Genomic DNA, 16,285 nt, shown 5'->3' with positions numbered 1-16,285 from the left:
CCTTGTGCAATTATTTCTCCTATTCTATTAAGTGGCACTGTATGAAAAACGGGTGCAGCAAATGTGCTGCGAGGGCTAGCGGCGTGTTACTGTAATGCATAGTATGAACAATCGCTAGGGCAGCTGAATTAACTTCGTCTGGAGGCCGGCCTGACCGCAGTGAAAAACGCCGGGAGTAAATAGAGACTTAAGTCAACTGTCAAGTTCCTTGCAGTTTGCGACCATAACTGACCTACAGTCAAGCCAAACAATTTGAGCCGTACCCCGTCCTTGATAATTAACTATATTGACGGGGATTTTCGAATGAAAAGTTGGTGCTTGAAGCTTAATGTTATGGTTTAGTTGAGTTCATGTATAAACTGCATCTGCTTCCGTTGAGTTGCCCTTCGTGATTGCTCTCTGTAATAGCATATTTACTGAGTGAGCCCTTGGTAATTTGGAAATTCTTGGATACAATTTTATTTTATTAGCCATCAATTATTCTTAGTTTCATTTTGTATTGAAAACTACATTGTGTGATGAGAACTAGTACAATAAAAATAGATGTTTTCCCTAATGAAGAATATCATGATGAATAATTGATCAAACTAATTATGATTATCATTTTGGCCATAATGTGCAGCCCTAACAGGAACACCACTCAAGTAGCCCTGCTACGTGACTACACTTTCCTGGAATTTTGTGTTTTTCTGAATCTACGAAAATTGCAGCAACTGAAGAATAATGAATGTCCTATTCGGATGCTGCTATTGTGTCATTATAAAAAGCCATCCGGGAAGCACAAACCAGACAAAGGTTTAGTGTTCTAAAACGTACTCTGGCGTACTTTTTTACGACCAATAATGTGGCACCAACATTACAATTGTAATTTCTAAACATGCATAACATTTCTAGACAATGAGGTGCAGAGGATCAAGATGCATTTCCTTTGTTTTGTAGGACAAAAATACCATCAAAAATAATCTATGCATTGTTCTTCCTTTAAAATGCTAATTAATTGTGATTATTCAATGATAGATGATGAGAAAAGGCAATTTAACTCCAACCCAAATACCTTTTTTTTTTTCCTAGTTAGTAGAGTATAACAATACGGCTAATGGCCTCTTCACCACTTTTTTTTAATTAACTTTTTTTTTGACAGGTTTCTCCACCACGCATTATAGCCACCCATTTCCAGTCAATAAGCCACCCAGTTCCAGTCAAGCATGTCCAGACCAGATAGACTTGTCTGCTAGAGGGGGTGAAAGACATTGTTCCCTCCATAGAAAGTGAAGATATTATTCTTTTCTAATTGGTAATAAGCCTGTACGCTGACCCTGAGGCAGCTCAGTCTCCAATGAGTAATCACTGCAATGGCCTCATTGGCTGGTAACGGTGTTATTAAGGTCGATGGCACTGCCGCTTCCTCCCCTGTCTGTCTATTATCTGGCAATATATGGCCTTTTATTTCAACACTTCGCCCGGTTGCAGCTCTGGCCAAGCATATTTATCTTCTATCAAGGAGCCGCTAATATGCCGCTATCTCAGCATCCCGGCCAGTGCTGCTCCCAAAATGAGCTCCAGCGGGATCGTTTAGTGGCGGCTGGTAGTATTAATGACACTGAGGTGTGCGCTCTGCAGTGCAGAAACGGTCACCTCTGCTACTTCAATGTGAGCACTTAGGCTGGATCATAAGTTTTCAGAACCTTTGTCTTCAAAATTATTAGTTTACCCTGGGATGGGAGCATAGGTGAATGATTGCCAGGTAAACTTCTGTTAAAGTCTATATTTCAAAGAATTTGAATTACATTTTTTAATTTACTTGCTTCATCCCAAAATACACTGCATTATGACATTATGTAGGCCACCATCTCAGCAAGTCTTAATGGTTGTACTAGAGTCTATCAAAGCCTTTTTAGTTTATCGCCTTTAGAGGCGATACATAAAATAACCACTCTTCGCACAATGGTTTAGTACCCTATCAGGGAGGTTCTAGTTCCACCCTCGTAGTACTCTGATGACATCCTCTAACCAGATATCTTTGCAATCCATGACGGTTTAGCAGGCAGTCATGATGGGTGATGCTTAAGAAAAGGTTTCTCCAGCAAAATGTGCATTTACTCCACTGCTACGGTAAACAAGCAGAGACGTACTGCTCGCATCCGTGAGATTGTTAGTGGGTTTTCTCTGGATACTCTGGTTTCCTCCCACATTCCAAAAACATGCCTGGTAGGTTAATTGAAGACTAAATTATCCGTACGTGTGAATGTGAGTGTGAATGTTTTTGTCTACATGTGCCCTGCGATTGGCTGGCGACCAGTTCAGGGTGTACCCCGCCTCTCGTCCAGAGTCAGCTGAGATAGGCGCGAGCATGCCCGCGACCCTACTGAGGATAAGCGGTACGGAAAATGGATGGATGGGTGAATATACACTGACAAGCTGGGCATGCCCTGGAAGGCCAAGCAGTTAGAGGCGTATGGCAGCATTTTCCCCCACAGTTTTAGCAGGTCATTTTGACAATGTCATCTTGTAATAGGCCACTTTGACCAAAGTAAACAAACTTTTTTTTCCATTACTGTTGTCCAGCTGGGTGCACAATGTATTTTGCAAATAAATTGATTGTTATGCTCATTATTGATTTCTGTTTTGTTAAAATGCAAAACAATTACAACATCTAGACAAAGATTTCAGCAATGCAGTTTATAGTCTTGCAATTTTAAGACAGTGGGCTAAAGAATTAAGTGCCATTTTGGGGGATCCGGGCTTCCTGGAAAGAAACATTTCCACTTTAATATAAAAACATCCTCCCCTGCTTAAATCTTGTTGGCACAAAACATAGATTTGAGCTGTCTAAAAGTTATTGTCAAGACTTTGAGATGACTAATGTGTCACCCATTATCTGTCAACTGACTTGTTTCCCACTTTATCTCACCATCATGTTATAATTATTTGTTACCCAAATTCTTCATTTAAGAGTGAGTGAGCAACTGAGTGAAAGAGAGAAGAGAACTAGCCAGTGAAATATATACAAATATTTCATCAGCAAGCATTGAGGAGGGCACACCTGCCTCATGGCGATGATCCTACATCTGCTGGCGGCATATCCCTGCAACGTGCCAGGGGGAACTTTTGGAAGGCAGGCTGCAATAGCTACCAAAAAAATAAATAAATAAATAAAAACAGAAACAGTGTCTCGCAGGGGTTTGCAACTGGTGACTTTCGGGGAATCTAGGGGGTTTTGACTGAGCAGACAAGACCGCAAAAAAAGAGGAAGTGAGACAAGCTGGTTGTTAATTAGATGAGTTACAATATGACCAATGGAATGATGTGAGAATACTCTGGTGGTAAAACGGACTGAATCTTCAATCTGTTCTGACTGGGACTGTCCTGGTGGCTGGAATGCGCTCATGAATAACCAACATCAGTCACCCCTGCATGCTTACTGGGCGGTGCAACAACAACTAGACAAGATTGCTTTTTTTCCTTTTGGGGGAGGGGGGCATCATGCACTCCAGGCCGTGTTGTCCATCACCAGGAGAAGTGAAAGCAGAGACGCTGCTCCATTCAACTATTTTAGATACCATTCATTCCCTCTACTAGTCCAGGTTACGCTTGCACGCAAACGGGCTGATGGCGCCATTTGTTCGACTTGACTCGCACACTACTAGGGTAAGTGTGATGGGGTGTGTTTCTATATGAGAGTTTGTCACCGACATCATGGCCACACTTGATTGGCGTGAGAAAATATGTCATAGTCCAGATTTGTTCTGTTTTTAAATCAAAATGCGCTCAACAGGCTACATAGGCTGAGGTGTTACTCAATGTTTGTTTCATCCACTTGAATGGGAGTTTTCTTTTTGTTCATATAATTAAAAGAAGGTACCATTAAATCCATCCATTTTCCGTACTGCTTATCTTCACTAGAGTCGAGGGCATGCTGGTGCCTATCTCAGCTGACTGTGGGGGAGAGGCAGGGTACACCCTGAAGTGGTCACCAGCCAATCCCAGGGTACCATTATATATTGGTGCAAATCTATAGTTTATTTAAAATTTGTATTCATATTACCGGACTAGATTTCTCTCAAATGAAGGATTTTAATCGTGGTCGCAATTTTGGCTGCCAGGATGAAATAAGCCTGATTGTCTGCGATTTTTTACATTTAAAATGTGGGCATTGCTGCATATGAAAAGTGCTTAATTTACAGCAGTGCCGGCAACTTAGTCAGCCAGCCACCAGAGAGCAAACACATGGTTAAGGCTTTATTGATGTCAGGAGCTGCGCTCCGGTGCCAATTTCAAAATAAAAGCCTTAAATGGCATCGATGCCCAATGTAGCAATATATGAAGCTTTTTTATTTATTTATTTTTTTTAAATTGTACCTCTCAGCATGTTGGCGGAGAGGCGGGTGTGTCACAGTAAGACACTATTTTAAATTCTTGTGGCGGTTGCCTTGACTTCAACTTTTCAGCTGGCCTGACCGCAATGAAAAAAACCCTGGAGTAAACAGAGAGGGAAATTTTTGACCGTGCACGACTGACCAACGGTCAACCAGAACAACCCAGACATACTGTCCTTGACAATTCACTATATTGAAGACGGGGATTTTCAAATGAAAAGTTAGTGGTTACAGCCTAATGATATTGCCTTCTAGGAATTAACTATTCGCTTCCATTAAGTTGCAATTTGTGATGACACATTTAGTCTGATTATTTTGGCCATCATTGTGCAGTCCTAACAGTTACATTAAGCAAATTCACATTCAAACCACTAAAAATTCTACAAATCAGGTCAACCAGCATCCAGAAATGTACCAAGTTCAACGTTAGAGGTTCTCCTATTCTACAATAGACTTTCTGCCATAAAAATGAATCAGCATGGAGCAAGACAAACGCAGACACCTGCTTCCATAGTTGTACCATCAATCCCCTTTTAAAGTGAGCGTCTTGGCAATGCGAACAAACAAAAGCCGTGGCCTGCTTCTAGGTGCCCTGTGTAGCCGCTGGGATGGCAGTTTCCATAGCATCAACCTTTGACCTGCCACTATACACCACACCAGAGTGGACATAAACAACAGCCCCTCCTCTTGGTTCCCGTTCTCCTTCATACCATCAAATGGCTGGCACAAAGGAAGAGCTGACCTTAACTGTCCTGCAGTGCACATTCGCACACACATGGGTCGGACTGTGCTGGGACGGCCTGGTTCTAGCCAACCCCTTGCAAGAAAAACATAGCTTTCATGTGCAGGCAGCTGCTATGAACAAGAGCCCACTAGAGGAGAGGCCATGGCAAGGGAGGAGAATATGGACAGATAGTGGGGAAAAAAAAAAAAAAAAAAAAAACACTGCCAAGAACCAATCGAGTGGCAGCAGTGAAACAAAGGACTATCTGTGATAGCCTGGAATCATCCCCATCTTGTGGTGAGACAAGCGGGGTGCGTCACCAGACATCTTGCGTTGGAGAGAAGAGGTACAGACTTTGTAGAAGGTCTAAGGTTACGATGGTACTTCCACGTCTATCTCTCCAACTCAAGAGCTCTGGTTCCTCGGCTTGCCCACTTCAAAGAGAGGTGTCCTATCACCAAGCCCGCCACCTGTGCGTTGTCAGTGGCTCCTTCTTGCCCCGACTCTGGCCTGCCGACAGAAGCGGCTCAAGCCCCCCCGAGAGTTCTTCAGTTTCTCCAAGAAGTACCACATTAGCGATTATGTGAAAATTATCAAATGTGAGCGTCAGTACAGCCTGTCATTCACTGCTGCTTACGCAGTGCTGCTACGTACGAGCTAATGCTACATAGCAAACCTGATGGCAATAGCTATGTACATGACTGACTGAGGTGTATTTATTACCACACAAGTTTTGCTTCACCTGACTATACGCAATGCTAGCATGCTAGCCCCTAAAAAGTGGCAGGCATATACACAAACTTATATTCCTACACTGTTTACCTGATTAGGATGGAAATACCCTCAAATTAAAGCTGAAAGTCTAGACGCACATACCGTTAGTGGATACGCACTCGCACAATTCCCTGCCAAACGAAGGAGGGCTGTTGTGTGTTTTGATGTTAATTCCAATTGTAGATCTAATTTATTGTCCAGTGAGGTAAAGTTGTAAAGGAAGATGAATAGGAGCACCACAACAGTGCTTGCGCATGCAACAAAGCTGCCCCCGCTGCTCCTTTGTCGGCTTGAGATGCTAAGAGTCTTCCGTTTCGTAGGCCGCTGGATCTTGCCACGAGCGTTGTAGTTACAATGTCACTGGATGGTAGTAATTTCAGCAAGTGTTGGTGATTATGAGCTAATTTACTGTAGCGAGACTATTTTTGCTGTCGTAGGCAAAGAATGTTGGTCATAAAATCCATGACTGTTAGGAGCCAAAGTAGAAAGCTGGCGAGTGGCAACCAGTGCGCAGCTGGATGATTATGGAATGATACGAGTCTTACCGGTCCAGTTTTTTTTTTTTTTTGCCGTCGGACCGATGAGTGCGGCGCCATTTTTTCCCCTATATCACGCCGATAGTTATTGGTCCGATAGTTATCGCGCATCCCTAAACAATACCATATACATTATTGTCCATTCCAGGACTCTTGGAATCTCGTTCAGCCAGATATGTTCAGCCCGGCATGGCTTTCATGAGACAATTTTGACAGGTAAACACCAATGGGCCTAAACCGAGCTACTGTGCTGACAAAAGCAGTGTTATTAACATACACAATATAGTACAGTTAAATTACTCCTGGTTTTGCATTCACATTGGGAAAACCCGGATGGGTTTCGGGCCAGCAACACAAATGTTAATGTACGTGGGTCATCATTGTAAAATTCTTTGGCACGTTACTCTGTCGCGCTGCTATGATGTTACACAGATCAGGCTATACGATTTTATACGGTTAACAACTGAATCAGACCACTTGTTGACTAAAGTGCAAGCGTTTCAGATTGCATGTTCAAGACTCACCCAACCTCCTTGGCTCTCTATCCAGGGCTGAAGGTGGTTGTCCAGGTACACAGTCATCCACTCGATGATCCTGCCGACCAGAGGGCTCATCTCCTTTTCCATGCATTCGACGCACAGCGCGCCACCGAAAGCGAAGAGTCCCACGATGCGACCCCAGTTGATGTCGTCCCGGAACACCTCATCCACGACGTTCTCGAAGCTTTGGTAGGCAGTGGCAGGCGTGATGTGCAGCTGTTGGTCCAGGTCACTGAAGGCGTGGGAGTAGCGCACCTCAAACTCATTGGCCGAGTCCTGCAGGGCCTTCTTCACTGCGTCCAGGCTCGCCGACTCCCGTAGCGGCGATGCCGGCGGACTTGAGCCGTTCGTAGTCCCGTTGGGGTGCGTCGGTACTCGCTGTTCCTCGCCTGAGGCTTCCTCCCCCCCATCAGTCCTGTTAAATTCCTGTCTGAGTCCTATGTGGTTGAGTGGGTAGTCTTTCTGTGAGAGTTTATGGCGAATGTAAAACACAACCAGTTCTCGGTTTTGAGACATTTTGGAATCAAGCTTGCAAATTTGGTTCTTCTCTTCCCTTTGAGTGAACACACGCACACACAAAGCACCTCCTTTTCTTCAGACCACCATGGTCAGCCGAAACCCAGGGGACTCTTAGGGGGCACAAACTAAAAACTACACAAGGCTGACAATCCAGTTCAGACCCTGTGGAGACAAGAAGAGAAGTTCAAACTCTGGACAGCTTACATTGTGTGTGTGCACGCGCGCATGTTTGTAGCTGTAGTCCCACCTCTCATTAGATTTAGACAGGTGGGGTGAAAGGTCAATCCCTCTAATTGGGATGGTACATATGGAGCAGATGGTAGCTCAATTAATGAGACGCTTGTGTGTGCGTGTGAGAGAGAGACAAAGAGGAGGAACAGGAAGACAAAGAGTGGTGAAGGTGAGGTTTAGGTGAGTGAGTCTTGAAGCGCTGTCAACCACTCACGTGACCTTTCTTTTCTGCTTTGTGTCACCTGCAGATAAGCCGCCCAAATGAAAATCGACAAGCACATTGTCCAGAAACACAGCTCAAGCCTCCAATGTTGTCGGTCACTGGTGGCTTATTAAGTTTGAATCACAACATCATTATCACAATGTGTCAGCGGTCGTGAATGTCTCATCTGTCTGCTGGCGCTGTCTCAAACCCAAAATGGGACTTAGTTAATAAAGGTAAGGTGGGCTTGCACAACAAAAGAGGGGGAGATCCTCACTCATTTTGAACTGTCACTGTCGCAGTTGCTGCAGGCACAAAGGGAGGAACATGAGCAAACCCCCGAAGACATTCTGCTGGCTACCATGCAACAATCAGGCCTAACAACCCCAATCATGGCATTTCATCCACATGCGAATAATGAAGAATAACAAGACTGGAAAGTAGGGCTGGGCGATATGCCTTGAAAATAAAATCCAATTGTTCCGCCCAAATAACAGATTTAAATACATTTTTCCTTTGAGCAAGAAGAAAAAGCAAATGACAAGGACATTCATAACTTGGAAAGTGTTCATTTAAACAACTCTTAACAGATAAATGTTCACTAATTTAACAGCAATACATTACTGTAATACCAAAGCTGTCACTGAACATACAGTCTACGTCATTATTAGACAGACATTAAATATTTGGTGGCATAACCCTTACTTACAATAACTGCATCAAGCCTAAAACCCACTGACTTCAGAGTGTTGCATTCTTCATTTGAAATGCTTTTCCAGGCCTTTACTTCAGCCTCTTTCAGTTCTTGTTTTTTTCTGGGGGGTTTTCCTTCAGTCTCCTCTTTAGGAGGTAAAATGCATGCTCTGTTGGGTTAAGGTCCGGTGATTGACTTACCATCATGAGATACATCAATAAAGAACAGAGACCATTCCAGAAGCAGCCATGCAAGCCCATGCCATGACAATATCGCCACCATGCTTCACAGATGAGCTTGTGTGTTTTGGATCACAAGCAGATTCTCTCTCTCTCTCTCTCTCTCTCCCTCTCTCTATATCTATCTATCTATCTATCTATATATATATATATATATATATATATATACACACACACACACACACACACACACACACACACTTTGGCCTTTCGATCACTTTGCTCGAGGTTAATCTTGGTCTCATCAGTCCATAAAACATTGTTCCAAAACTTTTGTGGCTCATGTCTGTACTTCTTTGCAAAATCCAATCAGGCCTTCCGATTAATTTTGTTGATGATTTCCAACTTGTGGTACGGCCTTGTATGTTACTTATTTGTTGCAATAACAGTCATTATTGATCAGTATATTGGAGACTTTTTTTTACCCCACGCGTGCGCTTCCAAGCCCCAAATATTTTTCCAAGGCTGCCTTGCCTCACCTGTACAACTTGACGTGAAAAAGCTTTGAGCGCGCTGGAGGTGGTGCAGCATTGCTCTTGGACAACAGACATTAAGTGTGGACGATACGAGCCATGCAATTTGTCAGCTTTGATGATGTCACATTGTTTAATATTTAAAATCTTAATTTATTAAGGATTGCGTTTACATGCAAGTTTACACCAAAATTGACATTTTTCCAGGAAGAAGCACTTATTTTTACATCCGTATCAAATTATTTCTGTGGACGTTAATGCTCAGATAAATAACTTTCAAATCTTGCCGGGCTGGAACTAATGATTTGACTTTGATATTCGATTATTTTAATCATCGATTATTCTGTCAATTATTTTTGTTAAGTAATCGATGAAACGGATAAAAAAAAATCCCTTTTCTCAAACCCATGACATTACTTCAAATTGACAGTGCAGAAAATGGATTAACAAATTATGATTCAGTTACTGACTATGTCAGAATCAAATCAGATAATCAGCATGCTTTCATGGACGACAGAAATCTGAGAATATTTCCTGTTGAGCGGCTGACATTCTGAGGATTTTGACAATTGTAAGTTAAACGGGGCATCTAAACGATTAATCTATTAAAAAATAATTTATTAATCTATTAATTGTTGTACCTCTAAAAGCTTGTTTATATCAGCGAGAATAAAAGCAAATCACAAAAGGGAAACATTTGAAACAGTCACGAATATGGTTGGGGGGGGGGCGGACATTTTTTTAAATTCAAACCTGTTAAATTACCTCTGGATTTATACACACAACCAAGATAAACAGTTAAAATAATGGAAAGTGTATGTTATATATATATGCATTGCGTTGCGCAGGAGGCCCTAATGAAGTGGTCCGTGGGTGCAGAATGCACACAAACTGGAGCTTTATATAAAACAAAAAAACAAAACTTTAGATAGTAAAGCAACTATAAACGTTGTTGTCTTTCAAGTAAAAAAAAAAATAAATATATACACACACACACATTTTAAAAAGGCGCCCAGCCATGCTGAGGGACGCCGTGTTTACAGTGGCCACATGGTCTCGAGATCCGTGCACCACGTGGCCGGGCTAGCCACGCACCCCACGTCAACACAACAAACAGCACGCGCGATAACTTCTCCCCAGCAAATGTGACACCTGGACGACACATTTTTGTACTTCTGATATAACAAATGTCGTCTCGGCTACCTAATTAGTACAGCGTGAACAGCTGGCGTGCTCTTTGTCACGAAGCGGACTCCCATTCCCAACAAGGCGACGCTGCCAAACGTGCTCATTTGCATCCATTTTATTCCAGTCAAGACGCAATATTAAACACGTGCGAGAGCAACTGGGGGTGGGGGTCTTACCAGCACGATTGTTAAAAAGGCGACGACGTCCTCCCTGCTCGTCCCGTCTGCCAAACTAACTCAATGTTAAAAACTCAAAGAGCGAGAACAACGCTTAATGGAAATGTCCACTTTGTGTTGAGGAGAGTGCACGTATGTACACTAGTGGCACAAACCCTCCCATCGCATCATCTCCAACCAGATACACGCCCACTTCGCATCTGTTACGTAATAGGAGGCCTTCACGAGCCTGTAGACAATCTTCCAATGATCAGTCAATCCAACACAAGACGCAACTCAAATCGTCTTTTTTTCCAGACGTCAAACTCCTCACGTCTCCCTAAATAGCAAAAGAAACAAACTTTAGAATCATAATCTGCAACGGGATGTGATGTTCATGTGATCTAAAAAAAAATTAAAAAGGCATTGCTGTTTAAAAACGGAAAAAGAGCGTCTGGTATTTCCGATTATAGATAAAGGGGTTTAGTGGGATCATGAAGGCACCACGAGCTCTCCTGTCATAATCACCCGGCTAAAACGCAGCGTATTAAAATAAAAACCTATAAGACACCACCCAAATAAGAGTCCAGCCACTCGTAATCAGGATATTCTGAAGAATAAAATGCCCACATCGCTCCGCCAGTTGTAAATGTTACTGTCGAAGGCTCCGTGAATAGAGTTGTCACGGAGTGCAGTCACATTTAAACGGAAATAAGAGCAAACGCGCCTTCATTTGTATCCATTGTCTTTAGAGCCGACAGAATCGCGTTTGATTCGAGGGTGGAAACGTACTCTTAGGGGGAAAAAATAATGGTGGCGTTCACTTAAGTTTTATCTACCTCCGTCCTCTGCTAGCTACACTCAGCGGAAACGCAGCCTCGGCTGAGCAGTGTTTTCGTCGCTTTTTTTTTTTTAAACCACAACCCCAAAACAAACATTGGTCTATTTAATAATAATTTAAAGAAAAACACACAACGGGAAGCGCTTACTTGTACGGCGGTTTCCACAGAACCATTTCTGGTCGCCTCGCGGTAAACACCCGAAAGGAACAATCCAGTCATTGCTAGCCCGTCGAGCTAAACGCCGACGATCAATAGCTAGCGAGAAGGCTACTCGTAGCATAGACAGCAAGTAGTGTAGCAGGTCCCGCCCACCGCGCGACTTCACGCAGGCGCAGCACGCCCCCGTGTGGCCACTTCCGCCTTCGCACCCACCTCCATCTATGAAGGGGCGGGGTAAAAATGTCAGCAGCTCAATTATTTCCGGTTAACACACTCCCTACATTGTTCAGATTTTTTTGTAACTTGGATATTTAACGGAAAGGTTAATACAACGGAACTTTACTGAGACAGTTTTGCATACCACGAGAGGGAACCGGCATACAACACTTTGAGAATCACTGCTCTACTGAAAAAAAGATTAAAGGGACTCTAATTTGGCCGTAATTCGAGCCTCAAGTCTTTTTGAATATGATGCCACAAGCTTGGCACACCTATCTTTGGGCAGTTTCACCCAGTCCTCTTTGCAGCACCTCTCAAGCGCCATCAGGTTGGATGGGGAGGGTCGGTGAGGAGCCATTTTCACATCTCTGCAGAGGTGTTCGATCGGATTGAAGTCTGGGCTCTGGTTGGGCCCCTCAAGGACATTCACTGAGGTGTCCTGAAGCTACTCCTTTGTTGTTTTGGCTGTGTGCTTAGGGTCACTGTCCTGTTGTAAGGTAAACCTTCGCCCCAGTCTGAGGTCCTGTGCACTTTGGAGCAGGTTTTCATCCAAGATGTCTCTGTAGATTGCTGCATTCATCTTTCCCTCAATCCTGACTAGTCTCCCAGGTCCTACCACTGAAAAACATCCCCACAGCATGATGCTGCCACCACCATGCTTCACTGTAGGGATGGTACTGGTCAGGTGATGAGTGGTGCTTGGTTTCCTCCAAACATGATGCCTGCCATTCACACCAAAGAGCTCAATCCTTGTCTCCTCAGACCAGAATTTTCTTTTTCATGTCTGAGAATCCTGCAGATGCATTTTGGCAAACTCCAGGCAGGCTGCCATATGCCTCTTACTATGGAGTGGCTTCCATCTGGCCACTCTTACCATATAGGCATGATTGGTGGAGCACTGTGGAGACAGTTATTCTTCTGGAAGGTTCTCTCTCTCTCCAAAGAGGACCTGACAGAGTGACCATCTTGGTCACCTTCCTGACTAAGGCGCTCCTCCCCCGATTGCTCAGTTTAGACGGGTGGCCAGCTTTAGGAAGAGTCCTAGTGTTCCAGAACTTCTTCCATTTACGGATGACGGGGGCCACTGTCCCCGTTGGAACCTTCAAAGCAGCAGAAATATTTCTGTACACGTCCCCAGATTTGTGCCTTGAGACAATCCTGTGTCGGAGGTCTACAGACGTCATGCCTTTCCAAATCATGTCCAATCAACTGAATTTACCACAGGGGGACAATTAAGATGGAGGAACTTCTCAAGGATGGTCAGTGGAAACATAATGCACCTGAGCTCAATTTTGCGCTTCGTGGCAAAGGCTGTCAATACTCATGTTCATGTGATTTTTTTCATCCATCCATCCATCCATCCATTTTCTGAGCTGCTTCTTCTCACTAGGGTCGCGGGCGTGCTGGAGCCTATCCCAGCTGTCATCGGGCAGGAGGCGGGGTACACCCTGAACTGGTTGCCAGCCAATCGTAGGGCACATACAAACAGACAACCATTCGCACTCACAGTCACACCTACGGGCAATTTAGAGTCTCCAATTTATGCATGTTTTTGGGATGTGGGAGGAAACCGGAGTGCCCGGAGAAAACCCACGCAGGCACGGGGAGAACATGCAAACTCCACACGGGCGGGGCCGGGGATTGAACCCGGGTCCTCAGAACTGTGAGGCTGACGCTTAGCAAAAATCTCAAAAAATACATTTTCACATTGTCATTATGGGGTGTTGTGTGTGTATATGTTTGAGGGGAAAAAATGAATTTATTCCATTTTGGAATGAGGCTGTAAGATAACAAAATGGAAAAGAGGCTGATTCACGTTCAACTACATATTAATTACAGGTTATTCATGCTACGGCTGTAAATATCAATTATTTTCACAATTGATTAAACTGACTTATATTTTTCCATAAATTGATGTTTGATGATGATTCAGTTACTGGTTTGGGCCGTTACATGTCAGAAAATAGGAAACCATGTTGATCACTGTTTTCCAAAGTAAAAGCAGATGTTTGCAAATGTCATATTTTGATTCAACACAAAAGAATCACTCTGCTTTTTTGAAGGACTACAGAAATCACACAATATTTACTGTTGAGAGGCTGCAATTAGAGGATTTGGACAATTTTAAGTTAAACAATGGCTCTGAAACGATTAGTCGATAATCAGAATAGTTAATTAATTTGATGATTAGTTTTTGATTAATCAATTGTGACACCTCTGATTACTGGCCATAGTATTTACACTTTAGAAGATCAATCAAAATTGAACTCAAGTATTGAAGTGGATGATTTTGCGTTAATGATATAACTCACATCATTTAGTAAAAATTTCGGTGCACCTTGAGTGATCTCGTGAAGAATGTTTTGGAGAAATAAACAGACCAGAAGAGCCCAAGCTCAATCAGTCCTTGAAACCAAAAGTATGTGGAATAAAGAGGTTGCCTATATCCAGAGGAGTCATTATGTCACGATAACATATTCCCAATTTTTTGAGGAAACTGTTATAAGGTTGTGAGTAAAACCAGTTATCTTTTCAAGAAAAAAAAAAAACAAGACACAATCTTTACAACAAAGATGTATTCTGTCAAGATGAAAAGACCAAGACCAAGATTGTTGTCAAAGTATAACAAGGAAAGTCATATTTCAACAAGTAAATTAAAAAAAAAACAACCTAATAATTGCCCAAGCCATTTCATCCTTTAAAAAAAAAAAAAAAAATGTCTGTGTAGATTCACAAGTCGATGTCATGGTAGTCCGTAAAAGTTGAATCAAGGCCACTGGACTGTTTGCTGAATTGGTTGTTTTCGAAAATGTTCAAATATGACTAAGGCAGTTATTTTATTAAGCTCATGAAATGTGACTTTATTCTTGTAATATGCTACACATTTTATTCTGGACAAACATTCTCAGTATTTAAAAAAAAAAAAAAAATCACCTGTTGTTTTTGGAAAAAAATAGAGGATTTTATTCACGTAATAATATGCCTTTTGCTCTTAAAAGTATTACGAAAGGCGATGTGCAAATTTTGATTTATTTAAAAACAACTTTCTTAACGTAGGGATCTAGAGCTAGATGGGCCTGGAGAATGGAGCCATTGTTTCTGTATGTTTGTTACTCGCCAATGGACAACAGTTGCTTGTTTACTTAAAACTGAACTTGCAGCAAACGTGAGATCGTGACATCTATATCCACTGGTGAAGGGAGGCTTCAATCTCTTTCATCTATAACCACTTCAAACAACAAAGACTATGTATGAATGGAGTGTATTATTGTTTTGTTTTTATTATACTGTTTTTGACACTGCGGGCCCTTGAGAAAGAAAGTCCAACCCTCTGTATGTTTCACACATTGCAGGTTGACAATAAAAGCTACCATTTCATATTGGAGCTTCTGATCGGCCCAAAACTAAGTAAGGTACAGCGAAGTCATTGGTTTAGTATGTGTTTGATTGGCGTGCTGGTCCCGACATGTAGGTATGCACCTTTTGTTTGTCACTCTCTTTAAAAACCGAAGACCAAGTCCGAAACCTTGGTGTACTGATAGATTCTGACCTGACTTTCAACCCATCATAAAAAATCAATTACTAAAACTGCCTTCTACTATTTGAAGAACATATCCAGAGTGAAGGCTTACATGTGGCAAGCAGACCAGGAGAAGCTCATCCATACTTTTATCTCAAGTAGACTTGACTATTGTAATGGTCTTCTGACTGGACTCCCTAAAAAGAGCATTAAACAGCTGCAGCTCATTCAGAATGCTGAAGCTCAAGCTCTGACCAGAACAAAGAAGTCAGAGCATATTGCTCCAATTATAAAGTCTTTACAGTCAGCTTTAGAATAGATTTTAAAGTTCTGCTACTGGTCCATATATCACTAAATGGGTTAGTTCCTGAATACATGAAAGAAATGCTCATGGTATATAAACCCGGAAGGGCTCGGAGATCGGTCAAATAGTGGCGCGCAGAGTCCCACGCAAACATGGTGAAGCCGCATTTAGCTAGTATGCTGCACACAAATGGAATAAGTTGCCAAAAGAAGTGGCAATAGCCCCAAGGCTGAATGTTTTTAAGTCCAGGTTCAAAACTCCTTTTTTCGCATGCTTTTTAGAGCATTTCCACTTTTAAATGATATTTCTTGCACTGTACGCCGTTTTAATTGTACTCTTATTTTTTTCTCTTTTGTTTTCAATGTTTCTAAGCCGTTTTTTCCCCTTTGTTTTTAAATGCTTTTAATCATGTAAAGCACATTGAATTACCTTGTGTATGAAAATGTGCTATGCAAATAAATTTGCTTTGCTTTTAAATTCATACGATATAATTGATTACTAGCTATGTTATGGACCCCAAGCTACGATTTGTGGACCCACGAGGGTCCGGGAACCCCTGCTTGAAAATCGGCTCTATCGGCCACTGCTTGA

General features: G+C 42.5%; 1 protein-coding gene and 1 long non-coding RNA gene across 3 annotated transcripts in view; one reads left to right on the top strand and one right to left on the bottom strand.

Moving 5' to 3' along the window:
* Positions 1–11,773, bottom strand: part of bcl2l1 (BCL2 like 1) — a 50,551-nt gene extending 38,778 nt beyond the window's left edge. The window contains exons 1-2 of the mRNA XM_061685371.1: positions 11,640–11,773; positions 6,935–7,630 (exon numbers count right to left, since the gene is read on the bottom strand). Of these exons, the coding sequence (XP_061541355.1) occupies positions 6,935–7,465 (531 nt within the window). The 5' untranslated portion in view covers positions 7,466–7,630; positions 11,640–11,773. The remainder of the gene's footprint in view (positions 1–6,934; positions 7,631–11,639) is intronic.
* On the top strand, positions 3,481–9,108 carry LOC133407451 (uncharacterized). Of its 2 annotated transcripts, XR_009769167.1 has the most exons (4): positions 3,481–3,648; positions 6,960–7,138; positions 7,948–8,137; positions 8,204–9,108. It is a non-coding gene; the product is annotated as an uncharacterized LOC133407451 (long non-coding RNA). The 2 variants fall into 2 exon arrangements; XR_009769169.1 differs by having other exon boundaries at positions 7,948–9,108.
* Positions 11,774–16,285: the final 4,512 nt, after the last annotated feature.

This window comes from Phycodurus eques, chromosome 1, assembly GCF_024500275.1.
Source record: "Phycodurus eques isolate BA_2022a chromosome 1, UOR_Pequ_1.1, whole genome shotgun sequence".
NCBI classification, from domain to species: domain Eukaryota; kingdom Metazoa; phylum Chordata; class Actinopteri; order Syngnathiformes; family Syngnathidae; genus Phycodurus; species Phycodurus eques.
Note: the sequence above shows the minus strand (reverse complement) of the source record. Positions and strands in the feature narration are given on the sequence as shown.